The 20,399-nt window shown below is 46.7% G+C and overlaps 1 protein-coding gene across 1 annotated transcript; it reads right to left on the bottom strand.

Moving 5' to 3' along the window:
• Window positions 1–14,124: 14,124 nt before the first annotated feature.
• On the bottom strand, window positions 14,125–18,267 carry TBR1 (T-box brain transcription factor 1; the record flags this gene model as incomplete). The annotated part of the gene is made up of 6 exons (XM_079538766.1): window positions 14,125–14,968; window positions 15,836–15,897; window positions 16,395–16,553; window positions 16,766–16,887; window positions 17,137–17,291; window positions 17,576–18,267. The coding sequence occupies 6 exons, from the start codon at window positions 18,265–18,267 to the stop codon at window positions 14,125–14,127; spliced, it is 2,034 nt and encodes a 677-aa protein (XP_079394892.1).
• Between the last annotated feature and the right edge of the window lie 2,132 nt (window positions 18,268–20,399).

Below are 20,399 nucleotides of genomic sequence, written 5' to 3'. Positions count from 1 at the left end.
TTTTAAAGGGCTGTATTTCAAACCTTTCACTAGTTCCTTATCAGAAAGATTATCAGGTAACTACTTCAATGCATCCAATATATTTGCAACTCATAGACCCAATCTGGACTTTTATTTCATGACAGAAATATTACTACATATTTTAAAGAGTAAAGGAAAACATTGTCAATCGATTAGAATTATGACACAACAAATGAGATAACCATAAAAATATTTACTGCTCCTGAAGATGCAAATCATTTCATACCACCACCACAAGATTACCTTGTGAAAAATAGCAATCAAAAATGATCTGCTTTCTTCTTTTGTCTATTCACACAAAAATACAGACACCTGTAAAGGACAGAACAGACTCACATTTGCAGTTGCTGTGAAAGAGAGTTTTCTTCACAAATACATCCTTTAGGGCCATAACAGAATCAAATACAAGATAACAGTCATGCAGGTAGTATTTTGGTATAGAGCTCAAATACTGACACAAAAGCAAAAGTCAGTTATTACTAACCAAATCTGTTAAATTTCCCAAGATGAAGATGGGAAAAAAAAAGAATTTTCACATTGAGGTAGTGGCTAAATTGTAGCTTAATATATAATTTCTGTGCATATAAGGCAAGCATAGACAGACCATATGTCTTTTCTTGGCCTTTAAATGCTCCTATTTTCCACTAGACTTGCCTTTTTCTCCATCTATTGGCAGTCATACCATTTGCTGTTCAGGTGATTGGCTGTAATGAGCCAACTCTTGTTTCTGTATGAATAACTGCTTTTTTCCCCAATTACTTAAGCTGCCAGCAAGTCATGTTCTTTGATGCAAATTTGACTGTCAGTAAAGAACAGGAGTACATAGAGAGAATTTATGACAATACACTTAACTTAATATTTTCCTTAAAAGCTATTCAGTTTAGCTTCCACAAAACATAGAGAAGAAGGCAATGGCCCACAGTAAGAAGCAATAGTATCTCTAATTGGCTTTGTGCTCCACATGCCCCCATAATAAGCTTTTCCATATGGTAGTCTAAAATAAATGCAATAATCTACACTTATGTATTTATGTCACTTTAAAAGATCCATTTTAGTCAACATCAAAACCCATAAAAACAAGAAGTCTTATTTTATTTTACAATTTTATTTTCAAAACTTGAATACTGAATACACAGTATGATATTTACAGTTTTTGGGAATAAAAGAACAAACTGAAAAGCGTAGGAGGGAAGAAGATTCGGAGGCCTAGGAGCACCAGTTATTAACAATATGAGAACCAAGCATATAATTTTAACTCACTTTTTGAAAGGTCATTTTTTTAATTAATCTTTCTTAAGTGAGATTGGATAGTATTTCACTAAAAAGCAAACATTATTTTAAGGCAGCATACAGCTTATGCTTTTAAGCCAAAAGATCTATTCTTGGAATCCACCATGGTCAGCATGATCACGGACAGGGCAATGGGCAGATTCCTGCCTAGTGTTGGCCAGCACCATGTATGACAGCAAATGCTTAGAGTACAAAATTATTTTTCATAGAAAATTGCCATATTAAAATTCTAACACACTACAAAAAAAGTAAAGCTTTTCAATCCTCAAGGCCAAGCCCATGAGTTACATACCTTCATACCTGAGCCATTCCAGGAAATAGCTATAGATCACTATCAAGAAGGTTTTCCAGGTGTTGCCCATTTCTTCCAGATGGTTCCAATCAGTAATCACTTTAAACCTCTGAGCAATTTCTTGGACATTTACTTCCACATTAACAGTTATCAGGAGCCTATCTAAAGAGAAAGATAATTTCAGTATATGCTAAAAACTGCTATCTGCTTTGCAAAACTCAGATTCAGTTCTGCATATTCCAGGCATTTTCAGCTAGGATTTTACCCATGAAGTGATTAGACATTGTACAAAGACCTCTTAGAATAGCAGGTGTCCTAAACGCTACTGCTCTTTTGCTGAAATGGCTTCTGAATTGTTTTTTTCATTAAAAACAAAATAATAAATTATTGTTTACATAAGGTTGACAGCATTTTTTCACAGAGCTGAGACAGAACAAGCAGCCAGCAAAGGGAAGACAGGTGAAAAACAAAATTTAACAGCCTGCTAACAATTACATCGTCTTTGATTGTGCCGATTTACAATCAAATAAGGTCTTGTCTAATCTTTCTGTAAGGGAAGAGAAAAAAGCTGCTAAAACTGAAATTCATTAGTGAAATGCATTTAATGTCTAAATTAAACAAATCAGTACTGTTAAATTCAGTGTGGTTAATTAGCTTGTGGAGGAATGCAAATACATGTTTTAAGATTAAATTTGTGGTTTATTATTATCACTATTTTCTCCCCACACATTGAAATAGCACATAACTGAAAACAAATATTGTTTTTAAATTCATTAACTTTGATATAGAAGTTAAGTAGAATTTAAACAAATGGTTTCATACATATCTTTTTTCATCAATGCATTTTAGCAGGTGTTTTAAGAGTGTTGCCTGTTTCTTTTTCTCCTAGACACAAATCATTGACGTCTGTACTCAAGGAAAATTGGCTGCTACAGGCACTAAGGGAGCATTGCTGAGCAGGTTCCAGGTCAAGGAATGAACAAATACGTACCTAACTGGATTTCCAGAAGTTAGAATGCTGCCTTCTCTCTAGCTGCCTTAATGTTTTCAAATCCCTTCATAAATACTAATGGATTAATACAAGTCACAGACTAGCTGGAGCCTGCATTTAAATCTGCTCTCAAACCTCATTTACAGATTGGCCAGATGGTAATTAATGTGGAGGTGTTCTCCAGGCAGAGTTGCTTTCAGGCCGGGGGTTTTTTAAATTTTACTGGGGTTAGAGAAGGAGAAAAGGAAGCCTTTTGGTTTTTTACTTCCCCCAGCTAACTTCAGTAACAGCTAGGAAAGAGTGAACAAAAGCCAAGCTACAACAGAATCTTCTCTAGTTTGTTATATTTAAGAAAGTGCTTGCAATTTAATCCAGAGAGACCAATAAACAGAAGACTAAAATAAAAAGGCAGAAGGCTGCAGTGTCAAAGTGCTGTTAAAGTACACGAGAAAAGCAATTCACTTGGGGTTCATTGTAACACTTCTAATAATGAGCTTCCCATATTTAGACACAAGAGATAGCAAATTCAAACCCCCTGGAAAGGATACAATACAGTTAGACAACAACATAGCAAACAGTATTTTTTTTGTTATTACTACCTATGCACCCTATGGTTTCTTTAGGGAAGATGATATGATATCTTTATACCACGGTGTGTAAAATAGCCTGAAATCTCTCTTTAGCACCACTGTCATACCGCAATATTTCTCAAATAGTGAGACCTCTGCTTGACGCTAAGCTTGATCTTAAGCATCACAAAAAAAATTATATGTTTTGTTACTGCGTTTCTTTCTGAGAGGTTTTCAAAATCCTTCTAGTCAGTACATGAGATAGGATACATATTGTCGGGGATAAGTTGTTAAAGTGAATTTGAAATGTGCTTCTCAAAATATCGTTTACACATTTACCAGATGGTAAAATAAACATGTAAATTGTTATCGAGTATACACCAACTTTATACTACAATTTTATCCACTGTAGAAATGGTGTAAAAATGCTGAATATAGTGTTACTTGTTCATTTAATAGTTTATTAACATTTTAAGTACATTTGGAGAATAGGTTGACTTTCAAAGAAAGAAAATACTTACAGAAATAGCATTTTAACTCATTGATCGGGTCAAATTAATATCCTCGCTACTACATTCAACACTGAGCATTTACCTTATCAATAATATGATTAACATAATTATAGTTTGTTTTAAAGTATTTGCCTATGCACAAAAGTTACATGTTCTTAATGGAAAAGGATTATAAAAGATTAATTTAAGTTGTGATGAGGGCTGAAAAAGTAATTTGAATTAGCACAGCTATCCACATCTCAGTGAAAGGTAGCTGTTATTGTAGCAGTGGAACACTTAATAACTGGAATTTACCCTTTCAAGAGCCACCATACGCATTCAGAAATTTAGTAACATGAATACCTCACATATGACAGAAGAGGAGATGTTTGCTAACAAAACCTCGTATCCTCAAAAGAGCCTAATGCACACACCGTGTAAAATTATATTGGAATTAAAATCTTCTAGCTCAAAGACTAATGCTTGGTCTTCCCTAAAACAAGAACAAAAGATCTCATTCACGTAACTATTTGTTAATGATCGTGATGGAAGACATCAGATGAAGACTCTGATGAAAACCTGTTTGCACAGCCTGTTGATTGGTGTGTCCTTTCCTCCAACACAGTTTTACGGTGCTATGGGATTTCCTTTACTACCTTTCAGACTATAATAGCTTCATTATTTTGATGTCTTAGGTTTAGGAATTTTCCTTATCTATGAGGAAATATATTCACTTAGCACATTTTATTTTTAGTCTATGTATCCAGCAGACTCCGAACTGCTCCTTAAATATGAATATGTTAGCTAGTCTGTAAATTTTAAAATATCTAAGGATGTTTTTCATCAATGCACAGTGGAGTTTTGGATTCCCACCTGAACGTTGTTTGAATTATTTTTCAGAGACTTTTCACAGCATCCAAATTCAATCTTGTCCCAGATATTAAGCTCCTGTTGACTGTCACACTGCTGCTTTACTATTACATGCCCTTGGCAATATGGTGTTATCACATAGATACAAGTAATGGCAGAGTTACATTAAGCGTTTAGTTAGTTTTGTTAGTGAGTTCTGAAGGAGCTTCCATATCGAACAAATATCCTGTAGTGCCACAGCATAAAACACTGCAAACCAAAATTATCTTTAAAGAATGAGCACTGTACAGAGAGGCAGAGCAAAGCTACTAGATAATCAGGTTCTGTCCAGTTTCTCTAGCTCCAACAATGGAAACTCGTGCTTCGTATACTCAGAAGCCCTACTGAAAAACCAAGCGCATGTGAGCACTCCTAAAGCATCATCTGCAATGTGCTGGTTTGCCATCCTACCTTTTCAATCACACTCTCTAACTGAGGCATTCTGCATGAAGACACAGGAATATTTTATGATATTGAAGAGATTACAATAATAAGGTTTTTACATAGGGATAACTAATAATGCAGTTTAATTAGATACCCCCATCCCCCAAATCTCACTAAAGGGCTGGTTTCAAACTCATCAGGGAGAAGCACAAGTTCAAACTTAAAGAAGTAACCTAAATGGAATAACATATGCAGATGGGAGGTGTCCAATAGCACACCTGCAATTACCCACATACTTCTACACATGAATCAAAACAGATGTTGGGAATCATGAAAGTCTGACTTCCAAAAAGTATTGGCTTTGGTGTATAAACAAGTGCTACAGACAAAACACTGCACCCGAGAGGAAACTGATAAAGAAGGCACTGTCTTCAGAGTCTGTGCCACGAAGCACCAACCACCTCTGCCAGCTAACTTCTAAGCAGAGCCTGAGCCAACAGTTCTATAAAGGATGGATGAACACTACAGCATATGTTGCTATTTACATAACTAATTGTAACATGAACAGATGAAAAGCAGCCTCTAGCTTCAGCACGTAGGTGCACAATAAGTGATTGTATTATATATCCAAAAATGGAAACTGTCAGAAGCAAAGCCTCTAGTAACAGTGGCTGGAAAAGAATCTAGAGATGCATCTCTCAGATTGCTAAGGCTATTCATACAGCTGTGTGATTTACAGCTAGAATGCAAATCTAGACAGAACTCAATGAGAGCTGATACCTATGCAAGCTTTCATACATGTGCGCCCCTCAGTCCAACAGTGGAGATGCTCAAGAAAAATTTCCAGCCTTGCAGCAGCTGTGGATTGTCACTGCAAGCATTGTAATACAACACAAAACTTTGCAAAGGGCATCGTAAGTATAATAACCATGCTGATCTTTCTGTACAATGCATGCTCAGCCTTACACACACACACACACACACACACAAAAAAAAAAAAAAAAAAAAAAAAAAGGAAGAAAAATGTAATGTCTTGGAGTAAAATTCCAGCTGAGTTGCTCCTAAGTAGGAGGCTACAATAATGTGGAAAAATGCGAAATATAAACTAACGCTTCATTACACTGACTGCTTTTTAGTGAAAAACAGTAAAGAAAAAAGTAGGATAAGATGTATAAAATCCAATATTATCTAGCAAAATAGTGTATCTATGTAACCCTAGGGAAAAAGAAAAAAAGAAAAATGAAAAGAAAAAAAGCATATTGCTGCTACAGTATCCTCCTACGATTCAGAAGAAAAATATTGAATTACTAGAGGATGCAAAAGGTGAACATTTTATCCCATAGGTAAAATATAAATCAGGTAGATGTGATATACTTTCAGCTGCAAAATAGACTAGAATTTCTTAAAAGTTAAGTATTTTTATATGAAATAACCCAATTAAAAAGTATTATCAAGGTATCCTCTTGATGATAGTCTTTTAGAAAACAGCGTTAGAAATGCAAAGGGAATAAGTAAGTTCTAAAGAATCAAGTTCAGATCGATGGTGGCCCTATAAATTATAATGCAACCCCTATCATATGAGGAGTTTCCTGTTACTTGCTGCCTAGCAGAAAACTAACAAACAAAGCCTGTTAACTCAGATTAAACTCATACAGAAAAACTCATAGAAAAATGTATTTTTTTAATAGGAGTGAAATACTTTACAACCACAAGGAACTTGGCAAATGTAAACAAAAGCATTGGGACACAAAAGAAAACAGCCTTCCACACGTCTTCCTCTTCACTAATCCTGAGTAAGAAAAGGCCCTTGTTACAGCATCCCCCATAATAGGAGAGAGCACTTGCCCACATGCTCAAGCTCTGAACAGCACCAGCCATGGAAGAAGCCATTGCCGGTGGGGACACAGGTGCAGGAGAGCAAGGCAGGTGCTGGAGCTCATGGAACCTCTGGAGATCTTCCATAGAAGGAGACCTGAGGCTGCCTGGGGACTACTGGTGTATTTGCATCAGCTCAGGGACTCCTATTCATCAGCCAGGCATTCAGCAATGCACAAGCTATCCTAAACAACTCTCTGGGGAGAACTTTCCTGCTACGGGTAAACTCATCCCATGCCCACCTGCCTCTGAGTGGGACTGCCGGGTTGCTGCAGCCCTAGGATCACAGCCACCCACCGGGCTGCCTTTCCCCTGCAGCAGCACTATTCCACACAAGTGATTTCAGAACACTGAACTGACAGCAAACTCAGCCTCAAGGAAAGACTCAGTTACACAGAGTAGACTTAAACTCTCCCGTATCCTTATCCAGTGCATCTGTAGGTATCAAAATAATGTCAAAATTAAATACACTTGTACCACTTAGCAGAACATGTATTTAGCACCAACATTGCCCTTCACCAGCATTGCCCTTGACCATCTATCAATGGGAAATCTGAACATGGTGACAGAACTGCAGTTTCATTCCCAAGGGGTGAAAACATCCCAGAATCCATAACAGGCAACACTGCCAGAGCAAAACAGACATAGGTGCTCATCCTAAAGACATCGGCGTATGTATCTGCTGAACTTTACACTGTAACTGGACTATCATTTGGCTTATTTCTCCAGTATAATATGAAACGAGCTTGTTTTCATGCAAAAATGAGCACAGGCTGCCAATGTACCACTGTGGATTTCACCTTTTAAGCTACATCCACCTAACTGGTATGTAGTGAAATGAATTCCTGAAGCAATCTTACATCTATGTGTCATCATGGTAAGTTTTTATTTCTGCTGTTACACTTCATGTTACTTTAGTTTATGTCTCCTTATAAAAATGAATCAGATTGCAATTAAAAATTAAAACATTTCAAACAGTATCCATTGATATCGATGATCAGACAAAAATTTTAAGTGAACAATGTAAGGAAATACAATGACTGAAACACTGAAGTGCTTAAAAATACAACAGGAAATGTTAACCTCAAGGTTTTTCATCCTATTCAACACAGAAGAAAAAGAGCTACTCTAAATAAGACTTCAAAATGTGTGAAAAAGAAAAATGGACATTGCAAAATTTTTGACACGTATAAGAGTGAAAATATCTGATTAATTTCTCCCATTCAACTTCTGAACATTTCTTTAATACTAAAGGAACCCTGTTGGCCTAAACACTGCCCCTAAAAGGGGAATGAATTCTTGCACAGCATACATCAGCCGGACTGGTTTTGATCTAACTATAAAGACAATTAAAGCATCAAAATCAGCTTTGACAATAAGCACAAATGAAGCTTCAATTATTCCTATAATCTAATCAGAGATAATTTTAAAAGTAATATATACCAAAAATACCAATCCTCTATTAGTGCCTGAAGTCGCTGCTCGATAATATGTCCAAAAAATAGAGCTGTCAAAAGAACAAGCAGACTTCAGAAGCACTGCAAGTTTCTCGGTGAGATTTTTGTAATATCTTAGCAGAGGCTACTAAACAATTCAGAGCCTTTTGAACAACCCCATACCCCTCACACAGTGTTTTCAATGTCTTGATGCAGAATCTGTCAATAGAAAGCAAAACCTTTCACCTTTTATTCGGCACCTTGCAGCTCATCCAAGCCCAATGCTCTCTTCTGCTAACACAAGAAGCTGAGGGTGCTTTAGAAGAACAGGGATAAAGTGGTGGCAATGCAAGCAGGGGGGAAATTTTGTAAAGGTTTGATGACAGAGAACATAGTGCAGCAAGCAGTCATTTATGTGTGGTGCTGCACCGTAAATCAAATCTAATAAAATGCAGACTATGATGCAAGAGCAACAGGCAGAAGGGCAGTGCTGCTGTGAGGCCCTGAGGTGGAGTTCCCAGCAGACGTGGCCACATGTGGGAATGAGCCCCGATTGTCCTCAGGCAGACAGCAAGCATAGCCAGCCCCATACTGTGTCAGCACCTTCAACAGGAGAGCCCCACAGATGGAGAGCCCATGGTTGAGCTGTGGTCTATCCCGGGTAGATTATATCTCCCCTTAAGTTAACGTTTCCACAAAGGTAAATAGGCTGTAGCAAGGTGCTAAGCAATCACCAAAAGCATTTCTTAATTTACATTTGTCATTTCAGTTTAATTCTTGGTGGGTGGGTGTCTCCATCTAAACTAGGACATCTTCCTGCAGCCTGAATTTTTCTCTCGGCTGCAAATATTGGTGCTGTATTCTCCCCTTCAGTCCCAGACCAATGCTGTCAGCTTTTGGATAAACAGAAGTGGTCAATGCGTAACTAAATGTACAATGAGGAAAAAGCCTGCTTACAGAAATCAGTTCTGTAGCATGCCTCGTGAAAATTAAGATGTGACTTTTAAAAATAAGTTTAAATGCAGTGTCAGTGCCAGGACTAGAAAATCAAAATTTGTATAAGTATGTATAAGTATATATGTATATAGACACAAATAAGCCAGAAAATGTATTACAGATGATTGAAGTGGGAGCTTGTCTGATGTGCTCGGATAACTCATCAATGCGGTGTTTCTACTATATTAAAAAAAATCAAATTATTAAGTGTATTCTAAATGAGTCAGTCACTTCAAGGTACATGAATATCACAATTATAGAAAAAGGCCTTGATCCTGAAAACATTTATGTCTGTGAATTTTTAGACAAGAGAATAGTCTTTGTAGGACTGACCTCTTACTTTACATTATTCACACATATGAACTTGCATGCACGATCAGAGACTAAGGCAGGAATACACATTTACAAGCTATCAACATTTTACCTAAAATGTCTCTTAAAACAGATTCAAAGTCATAACCAGCTGTTTCTTATTTAAAGCTTAAGAAATAAATGCTCATTAATACGATCTAATAGTGTAGACACTTCTACACAGAAAGAATGCACCTGACGTTTTCACCCATTCCGTCTCAAATTTTGGGAAAAAAAAATTAATTGATCTAAAATAAGTCATATTAAGACCATTCATACTCATATCAGCCCCTTCGTGTTAGAAACACAGCAACCCTGGGGAACTGCACTGATAGCATGAATAAAACATCACCAATTTTATTGTGTCATTTTTTTTAGCAGGCCAAAAGTTGTACCTAATCAGGAACGGCTGCGTTGGATCTTTGAGAATTAATGATTATCCTAGCTCTATAAGAAGGAAAATATTGCCTGTGCTTCAAAACATATATGTATATATACACATTTCAAAGATGCACACATATTTCAGATGCACAAATCTGAACAAATGGAAAGCTTCTGGGTGACGTAGTGCTTTTATTTGTGCATTCCCAAATTAATATGCATTCTGATAAATGCGCAAAATGTTATCATTGAGCTGAGTGGCTCTCTGGACTACTACAGACATATTACATCTATCTAGCTGAGAAGATGGGGCACTGAACGCAAACAGTCTGCTGCCTTCCATCTACTTATCACTCTGCTATTTCCATTTTTTTCTTTAACTTTGCCCCCCACTCCTAGCCAGTCACACCTTTCCCACCAGAGACCATATCCATGGCAAGTTTTAATACTTAAAATGAAGACTTGGATCCATTTTGCTCAGAAACAGTACCTGGAAAGCATACTTTCACGCAAAATCCTTTTTTTTCTGCTTTTCCCAGTACACAGACATTCTATTTTTGTATCTCAGTGAATTTAAAATTCTCCTATGCAATTCAAATAAGATTTCCAAAATCAGTAACCTTTCACAGGGACAAACCAGAGCATTTCCAGTTGATAAAGTAATTTGTGAGGGGCGTACAAAGCACCTGAAAGCACAGACAGCAAGGAAAGCTATCGCAACAGAACTCACTACATAACATTAAAAGGAAAATTTTGCAATTAGGATTCTTATCAGTCTTATAAAGATCCAGATTTATGCCAGCTGGGGGGAAAAAAAAATCATTGTTCACCACAGCTCCCGCAAGCACTACCTAAGGGAGGGAAGTGATGACCAGACAGCGAAAATTAAGAAGAACGTGTCCCACCTTACGCCTATTCTGCCAATCTGTCGTGGTTGTTCTTCTAGCTCCATAGGTTTACATGAGGTTTTTTTTCCTTTTTTTTTTTTTTCTTTTGCTGACAAGTAATACAAGACAGATTCTTGCCTTCTTAGGATCTTGCAATCTAGTTTAGACATAGCACGTCAAGTGGTGATGAAAGAAGGTTAGGGTGGGTTTGAAAAGATGAGGATTCCAACAGTAAACGATGCAGAGACATCAGTTTAGTAATGTACACATGTTTTGCATGATTCATTGGACCAAAATGGCCAAAGGAACTTAAAAAGCTGTCAAAGGCATCTTTACCTCTGACCTACCTAGTCATCCATCTGCTTCCTCATGCTGTCAATCAAAGCCCTCCCATCCTTATCACTATTCTATTACACACATTTTCCACAACCATTTCTCCTCCAGCTTTTAAAAAATATCTTAGCAAACATTTCAATCAGTCATTAAAAACCTTGTTAAAATATGCAATGTGTCATCAAATATGCATAACGTACCCGTGCAAAATCTGCAGAGCATATATGGCTGTGTTGCATTCCGTACAGCATTAATGTGAAGCATCGCAGAAAGTATTAGCAAAACAACTTCGGGTTACTTTCTGAGGACCACCTTGTTTGGAGCTCGACTTCTGTTAGCTTAAAAAAGCAAAGGAGGGGCAATTGACCAGGTTATTTTCCAGAATAATTAATTTAAAAGCCGGCTCGGCGTGGACAGAATAAGATTACACTTCACATGAAACGCACGCGGTTAGCTGCCGCTCCGACAAATCAGACGCAGGGTTTGCTTCAGCCGCGCGGAGCACACCGGGTCAGAGCCGCGTGCTGCGCTCGGGGGCACGCAGGCACCTTCAGGTGTCAGCAAACACGGGTGTGACAGATATGCACCCGCACCTACAGCAGTAATAATAATGTAATAATAGTGTAATAGTAGCAGATAGACCTACCGATAGGAAATAGCCCTTTTGCAGCCTTTCTCTCTTCCAGCCTCTCGCAGGAGTAGTTACGGGTTTCTAACCTCCTGTTGGAATAGTTACGGAACACCGTTATCTCTGAGGCACGGGAGGGGATTTGGCTCAGATCTGTCGCACGTTGCGTGCCCATCCCGGACCCAACAGGCGCCGGGTCCGCTTCCCCGCAGCAACGCCCGCACTCGGCGGCCGCGGGCTCACCTCAGCGGGGCCGCGCGTGGAAGCACGGCGCGTGGCAGGTCCGGGCCTTCGCACCCCACGGGGCGGGGGACAGCGCGGGCTGCCGGCGTCGGTGTCGTTAACGTCGCACAGCCCGTCCGCGGGCCGGAGCGGACGGGGCGGCGGGCGCGGGCTGAACGCAGTTCGGCGCGGGGCCGCATCTCTCCGAGCTGTTCGGTACCGCGTCACGGCCCGGGCGCCGAGCGTCCCCGCGGGCGGTGCCCCAACGCCCCGACGGGGCACGCGCTGCCCTCGCGCGACCTCTCTCCCGCAGCGCGAGGGCGGCTCGAGCCCGGGCTCGAGCCCCGCGTGGAGTTGCGCGAGCGCGCGGCAGCGGAGGGGCAGCGCCACAAGCCTCGGAAGCGCGAGAAAAGAAAGCGCGCGCCCTCGGGCCTGTGGCCGGGTGTCAACAGCACGCTCGGACCGACGGACGACAGGGGAGAGCCGCTGGGCGCCCGTGGCGCGCAACAAAGCGTCGTCGGGGTTTTCACGGGAGATCCCTCCTCCTCACGACCCGACGGCGCTCCTCCCGTCCGCGCGCACAGCTCTCGCTCCCGGCCCCGGGCGGCCCCGCCGGCTGCTCTCGCGGACGACGCAGCGCTGCCCCACAGACGTGAGCGTTTTGCCAGGTTTATTTTACTTGTCATACACAGACGATACAAACAGGCAAAAACCGAAACATTTCTCAATGGAGCATGTACTGGTATAAAGTATTCAGTTCCACGGACATAACAGAACGAATATAAAAATCACAACATTCGATTTACAGAAGAGTCAAAAATATACACACGTTTATGACCCTGAATTTCTATTAGGAAACTTCCCCGCCGAGTGTAACCTAGACCGAATACTTAGCCCGATGCATATTTCGGTTTGTAATTGTTTCTCATATAAAAACGCGTTAATTTTATGGATTTGCTACTCGAAATCCGAAGTCTTTACTGTTGTGCTTCGCCGGGAGGAGCCGCGGGACGGCACCGCTCCGCCATGGCACAGCCGGGGCTGCGCGGCGGGGCGTTCGGCCCTCGCGGTGCGTCCGCAAGGCGGACAGGCAAAGCTCGGTCAGCTACTAGATGAAAAAGTCAATTCCAAAACTAAATGCAGTAAAATATACAACTCACGATTCATCTCCACTGGACTACACTATGGTTACCAACAATTCAGTCGTCTATAGCTTTTTTTTTTTTTTTTTTTTTTTTTTTTTTGTCTTTTTTTTTTTTCCCAAGATTATTCATTACAAAGATTTACAGCGATATAAAGAGGGGAAAACTGCAAAGAAATTTGAGAAGAGTTTGTCAGCATTTTTGGCACCCGCAGGGACCGGTAATGGATTTGGCACTCGGGGGCAAGGGGAGGAGGAATATCACGAAAATAATGGTATTGCTGCTGTCGAGCTATTCCTTTTAAAGAAAGATACAGAGGCAGTTAATTTTGCTTTGGGAAGGCGTCATGCTACTTTAATCGACTTTCCTACGAGAAGTATTTCTGTTCTGCCGGAGGGAAGCTCGGTTGCGCCCCAGCCGTGGCGGCCCGGGGCAGGGCGGGGTTCGATCATGCGAGGAGCTGTGGAGGAAGGCGGACAGAACTCCGCTCGCGGTCACCTGAGGGCGGGCCGGGGAAGGGCGCGGGGGCAGAAGAGGGAGATTTAAACAGGATCTAAGTGTTACGACTTAACAGTGAAAACAAAATTAAAACCGCAACGAATAGGAAACAAAACTAAAGAAAAGTAATAAATTAAGTACTATGTACAGGCATTTCACAGGCTCTTTTTCCCCACTAGCACTATCGTCCCCCGGTATCCATCCGTGGTGAGAGGAAGGAAGCGCTGTACGGTTGGAGGCTGAGCATCCTACTGCCAGTGGGGTGCGGCGGGGCCGCCCGGGGCCTCGCGGGGGCAGGCGGGGAGGGGGGCGGCGGCGGCGGCTCTGCCTCCCTCCCTGCCGGGCCGGGGCGGATGGGGAGGGGGTCAGTGCGCTAACCGCGGAGAGGTTCTTGTGCAAAACGGCGGCGGGGCCGGGCCGGGCCGCGCCTAGCTGTGCGAATAGAAGCCGTAGTAGCCGATGTCCTTGGCGCAGGTCTTATCGCAGTCCCGCTGGGTGAGAACCTCGCTCTTGAGGGGCGAGGAGCTCTCGGACACCGGGGTGTCCGAGGGGGAGATCCGCCTCCTTTTGGCCTGCTCGTAAATCCCAGAATCGGTGGAATCGATGGACTTAATGGACGACGGAGTCTCGATCCAGCTAGAGTCGGACAAATCTTTGGGCTTGGAGTCCTCGGCGCCCGGCAGAGGGGAGCGCTCGGGAGCCAGGCTCTCCGCCTCCTCCCCCAGGTAGGGGTTGCCGGCCGCCATGCGCGCTGCCGCCGCGCTGTTGGGCCAGCAGGAGAGCACGGAGCCCGACTTGCTGCAGTACTGCGGGGGGCTGCGGGCCCCCCAGCCCGACGGGTCGGCGTAGTAGCCAAGCGGCCGCCCCGCGCAACCGGCCGCCTGCAGAGGCAGCGCCTTGACGCCGGCCGCCGCGTAGGAGAGCAGCGTGGCCGCGTTGCCGGCGAAGTCGGTGGCCGTGTCGTAGGCGGAGGCGGCGAAGTCGAGGCGGTTGTTGGCGGGGGCGACGAACCAGCGCTGCGGCGAGGGGGCCCCCGGGTCCTCGGCTTGCTGTGGGGAGAGCAGCCCGTTGGTGTGGGGCACGCTGCGGTCGGCGCCGGGTCCCGGGCCGGCTCCTGCCCCGGGGTGGAAGCGGGACTTGGCGTAGTTACTCACGAACTGGTCCTGGAGGAAGGAGCCGGCCATGGCGTAGCGGGCCCCGGGCACGATCTGTGAGCGGGGCGAGTCGTTGGGGGAAGGCGTCAGCCGGTCCATGTCGCAGCCCGTGTAGATCCTGCGGGAGCGAAGGGGACAGAGCTGGGTGCCAGCCGCCACGGCCTGGGCACGGACGGCCGACTCGCGGCCCCACGCCCTCAGCCCCGCTCTGAACGGGGATCCCCGAGCGCTGGGCTCCGTCTCCGAGCCCCGAGAGCGTCTGTGCCGCACAGCCGCCACTCCCGCTACGAGCGCAACAGTCGGCCCGGTCCGGCCACTGCGGAGAGCAGTCTACGGGATTGTGGCGGCTGCTTAACACTTATTATTGAGAATCACAGACGAATCGTCAACGTTTTACAGATTTTAAATTAAGCTAATCTTTAAACACCTACTGTAGGAAAAGAGGAACCAGACGCATCCCTGCGTGGCCTATATATAATTCTCCCATGCTGGGCTGCAATTTGCGATTATAAAAACTTTAATGGATGAATAACTACTATCTGTATTTAATTCAGGCTAAAACTGTGCTTTAATTAACCCTCCACGCCTCCTGGAATTTCTTATCCAAAATAAACTTGGCCCTTAAACAAATCCAACGTGCGAGACAACATCAAGCTTCCCCCTCCCCCCTTTCCTTCGCAGCAACTCCCCGTCAAGTTTTTCCCTCCAAAAAGGGCGAAGGCCCTCTCGGCCGAAGGCTACCGGGCCTCTCGGAAAGCCACACGCGGTGATCCCAGGGCAGCGCAGGGCGAGGGGACTCTCCCAGGGGCAGCGGAGACGGCGGAGCCCCATGAGTATCAAACCGGGCGGACGCGCCTGGCGCTCAGCTGCACGAAACGAACACGGCGGCCGCAACCGCGCCCTCCCCGCTGCGCGCACCGGGAGTCGCGGGCCGCCCCCGCCCGCTGCCCCGGAGACCGCTCTGAGGCGCGGCGCGGCCACTTACGTGTCGTAGTTGTCCCGGAAGCCTTTGGCGAAGGGGTTGTGGTCGATTTTCAGCTGCGTGATCTGGGGAAGGGGAGCAGAGCGCGGCGTAAGAGAGGGAACGTCCTCCCCGCGGCGTTCAGACGGGACCGAGCCGCGCTCCGGCGGCCGGATCGCCGCTAAGGCGCGGAGATAACGTGGCGGCGTGCCCACAGACATCGCAAAGGGAACGCTAAGATTTACTTTATTCTAAAAATTACGATTAATATCCCATTCAACCCCGTGTTTTCAGAAATATCGTTACTCGATCTGCGTCCCGTAATACACCCAGGCGCGGGCAGAGACGCGATCTCTCGCCGCGTTGAGCACACAGAGCCCGGGGCCGCACGGTCAGGGCAGGGCGCGGCGGGCACTGAGACCGAGAACGACGCCGCGGAACGCTCAGCTCGGCCGCGCTAACGGTCCCCGCGGGGCCGCTCCGAGCGGAGCACGGGGAAACGCCGCGCTCGGCCCCAGGGGAAGGCAAAGCGGAGGGCTCAGAGCGGGGAAGAAGCGGCCGCGCCCTGCGGGGAGCGCCTTACATCGGTGTTCTGGTAGGCGGTGACCGCAATGAACTGCGTCTCGGGGAAGGTGAAGGTCTGCACCCTGCCCGGCTGGTTGGTGTCCTCCGTGCCGTCTTCGTTCACCTCCACCACGTGCAGGCGGGGCTGGTACTTGTGCAGGGACTGCAGGACCACCATCTGTCGGGCACAGGGACGGGAGCGGGGAGAAGCGGGGATCAGAGCGGGAAGGACGGGGCCGGGAAGGACCCGCCGCCGCCCTCCCGGAGCGCCTCTGCCCCGGCAGCCGGCCGCACGTAAAATCATGACTAAAATACGTATATACGTCCGATCGGGCAGTGCGGGGTTCTCCCGAGGCAACAAAAATAAGCGGAGCTGTTCCCTCCACTGACCTGCCCGTTGTTGTTCGATGCTCCTTTATTGTTGGTAAGTTTGAGCTTCCCAAAGGAGATCTCCTGGCGCATCCAGTGCGCTCCCGTGTTGGGGGAGTCGGGGTGCATGTACACACGGTTCCCTGGGCAGAACGACAGAGCAGCATCGCGGTTCGCACCGGGCCCGCAGAGAGCGGAGCCCCCGCGCAGGCAGCGCCGGTCTCCGCGGCCCCGCTCGCACCGCGCTCCCTATCGCCCTCCGCTTTCTCCTCCACCCTCTCCTTTCTCAAAGCATCGCCGGCCTTTCCTCGTACGAGCCGGCTCACAAAGGCTTTAATTAATCATTCTCACCTACATATGTGTCGAGAAAAGTGTTAATTAGAGAAACTTGCCTTGTACATTGGTGTCTGCCTTGCCGCAAGGAACCCATTTGCCTCCCTGAAACCTCCAGTGGTTAGGATCCGCCAAAATTACATCCACAAAAATATTGTAGTGAGCCGTGGGGTCGAGACCAGAAATATTAAAACTTAGGAAAGGGAACATGCGCCTATAAAAAAAAAAAAAAAAAAAAAAAAGGCAAAAAAAAGGAAAAAAAAAAAAGGAAAAAGAAAGCAAGCGGCGATTCGTGCCCGCGGAGGAGCCGTCCGGCGATGCCATCCTCGCAGCTCCCGGCAGCGAGCGGGGAATAAAATCCCGGCGCGGGTCCGTGCCCGGGGCGCAGCGCTGCGCGTGGGGATGGGCGCGGGGCTGCCCGGGTCCCGGCGGCTCCCCCGGGGCGGTGGCGGCGGGCGGCTCCCGCGGCGGCTCCGCGCGGCGGCGGCGGCGGCTTACCTGCCCTGCTTGGTGATTATCATCTCCGTCTGGTGCCGGTGGAATTTCAGCCAGAGCGGCCTGTTGCACAGGTAGACCTGCGCTTTGCCCGGCACTAGCCCCGGCTGGGCGGAGGAGAACTGGTAGAACGGGGCGCCCTGGTAGGAATGGCCATACTGCTGGGGGTAGGGGTAGCCCGGCGCCGGGTAGCCCTGCGGCGAGGAGTTGGACAGGAGGCTGTTATAGGCGCCGTTGGTGATGACGGGGTGGTGAGCCATGTAGCGGCTGGGGCTGGCGATGGAGAAGGCCGGGTGAGCAGGTCCGTGCTGGCCGGGGTAGGGGAACATGGCACTGGGCGCGGAGGCAGCAGACTGGGGCTGGCTGGACTGAGAGAGCAGATAGCGATCTGCGGCAGATCCATCGAAACTGTGACGAAGCTCGGAGACCCCGTCCAAGACGGGAGAGAGTTTATTTCTCTGGACGTCCCCTGGTGTGTCCTTGGAGTCGGGAAAATTGTCTGTATCTGACTGATTCGTCATCCCCCTGGTAATTTTTTTCAAAGGTGAACTTCTCTCCAGGTTGTCAGTGGTCGAGATAATGGGATGATCATGCAAGGCAAGCTCGGATCCGCCTGCGTGTGGGTAACTGCTGCTCACATTGAGAAATTTCTTGGAGAGCATGATAGAGGGAGAAAGACAATGCTCCAGCTGCATCGCTCTGCACCGCAGCAATAACCCTTCCGTCCCTGGAGCTGAGGGCTGCTCGCTACCAGAAGCGAGACATCCTGGGACCCTCGGTAGGCAGAAAGCACTTCATCCACCAAATGCTTCCCAAACGTTTGATTTACTTTTTTTTTTTTTTTTTTTTTTTTTTTTTTTTTTTTTTTCTTCCCTGGGAGAAGAGATTGGCCAATTGACACTATGCAGCAATCAGGAAAGACTCACTTTTGATCTCGCTGCTTGTGGAGAGGATGAAACGGCTCCTGCCATTGGTTAACCGCTGACAGTAATTTAATTAGATAGACATTAATTAGGATAATCACCTGGCTCCCGGTCGCGACGATCATGGCAAATTGAAGGAGATGATTTTATTGTGAGATAGAAGGAAGGCGAAGGGGGAAGGGAAGAGCGTGTTTGCTGTGAGAGCTCGTTATTCTGTGACCTTTCCCGCATTTCTGTTCTTTTTCGACCGCGGCTGGAACGCAGCCCCAACGCCGCGCGCCCCCGCCCCGCCTGCGGGGACGGCCGCCGGGCCCCGGGGCTCGGCCCCGAGTTGGGGAATAGCGAGAACCGTGCAGCCCGGCTGCCCCGACGCGTCCGCCGCGCGTTCACGGGTTCCGTGGAAATAAATATTGGGGCGCCGTAATGCCGGGGATTATCAGCAAAACAACGCGGACGGCGTCCAGCCATCCGTTCTTGCTTCGGGGCTCGCGCCTCTCGCCGCCGTTTCCCCTCGGTGTGACTCAGTCCCGCACGCGGCTCTGCGAGGGGATGGAGAGCTTCGGTAGCACGTTGTCGGCGCGGCTCGGCGCCTCGCGGCAGCGCACGGCCTCCTCCCGCCGGGCCGCGGCCGCAGACCGGAGCCGCCCGGGCCTTCGGGGCGGAGAGGAGGGGGAACCCGGGGAAGGCCGCGGAGGTGCCTCTGGGGCCCCCGGTGCGCCCGCTGCCCTCCCTGGGCGAACTGAAGAGCTGTTAAAAGCCCCGCTTGCGTCCGTATTATTATTATTATTGCTCCGGAGGGAAGCACACTCGGTTGATTTTTCTTGCTATTTTCCCCTTAGCGCTTTGGACCCCGGGGATGCCTCCCACCGTCTCTCTTCCCAGTTGACACCAGCTTCCAATTCCACACCCGGCTAACGCAACCGGGGCCGCCCCACCGCCAAACGCACACCGGCGGCAACTTCGCGCATTCAGCCCGGGGTGTGCTGGCAGCACCGTGACCCATCACAGGGCAGGTTCAGACTCCCACCTCTCGCAGCCATTTGGGAATCGCTCAGCAGCCCGTCCCAGCAGCTGATGTGTCAGAGAAGCTATTCTGCACACTCTGCGTGGAAATTATTCAAACAAAATCATGCATGAAGCAAAAAGCAGGTGTTTGCTCACAGACTGGTGGTATGGCACAGGCAACTTTCTGTACTGTGTCTTCCCTATTTGGTGCTTTATCCCTCTCAGCCCTAATTCTGCCCCTGACCTATCTCACCCACGTGCCTGCCTCCGCATTTCTCTGCTCAACCCCAATGCAAAGGGAATGGGGTTGGGTACATAGGCAGGAGCTATGTTGAAACATAACTCGACCCCACAAAATGCGGCCTTGAATTGTGTCGCTACCCCCATACATGCGCAGAGCTGCAATGAATTCAGTGGTGTACTGCCAATCACATGGAAGTGTTAATGTATGCCAAAAATCCTCAGTGCACAACTCCTAAACTGGTATAATGGGGAGAGATGCAATGGCAGGTGGTGCTCCAGAACCGTCACAGACAGGAGGAGAGGTTCACTGATACAGGTGACGAGGGGTCAGGCTGCTAATGAAGGGCTGTGGCTGCAGGCTCTGAAGGCAGCTGCTCACAGACCTCTTTCCGCTGGGCTGGGTGGCTGCCTTTCAGGTTACTGCACGCACACATGCACTCTTCCAAATCCTCTGTGTAGCTCCTAAAGCACCGGACAAAAATGAGGAAAGATGCCCCCCAAAACAGCTTTTTGATTATTCATGAAACATCTCAGTAAATGGAAAATCATGCCTCTGCAAGTGAAACCGGGTACTGGATGGAAAGAGTGGCATTGCAGCATAAGCTCATGCTGCAGGGGATCTGCATCTCCAAGACTCTCTTCAGCGACCCTCTATA

The sequence above is a fragment of the Tetrao urogallus genome (genome assembly GCF_951394365.1).
Source record: "Tetrao urogallus genome assembly, chromosome: 8".
Taxonomy (NCBI): Eukaryota; Metazoa; Chordata; class Aves; order Galliformes; family Phasianidae; genus Tetrao; species Tetrao urogallus.
This window is presented reverse-complemented; position numbering and strand designations above follow the sequence as displayed.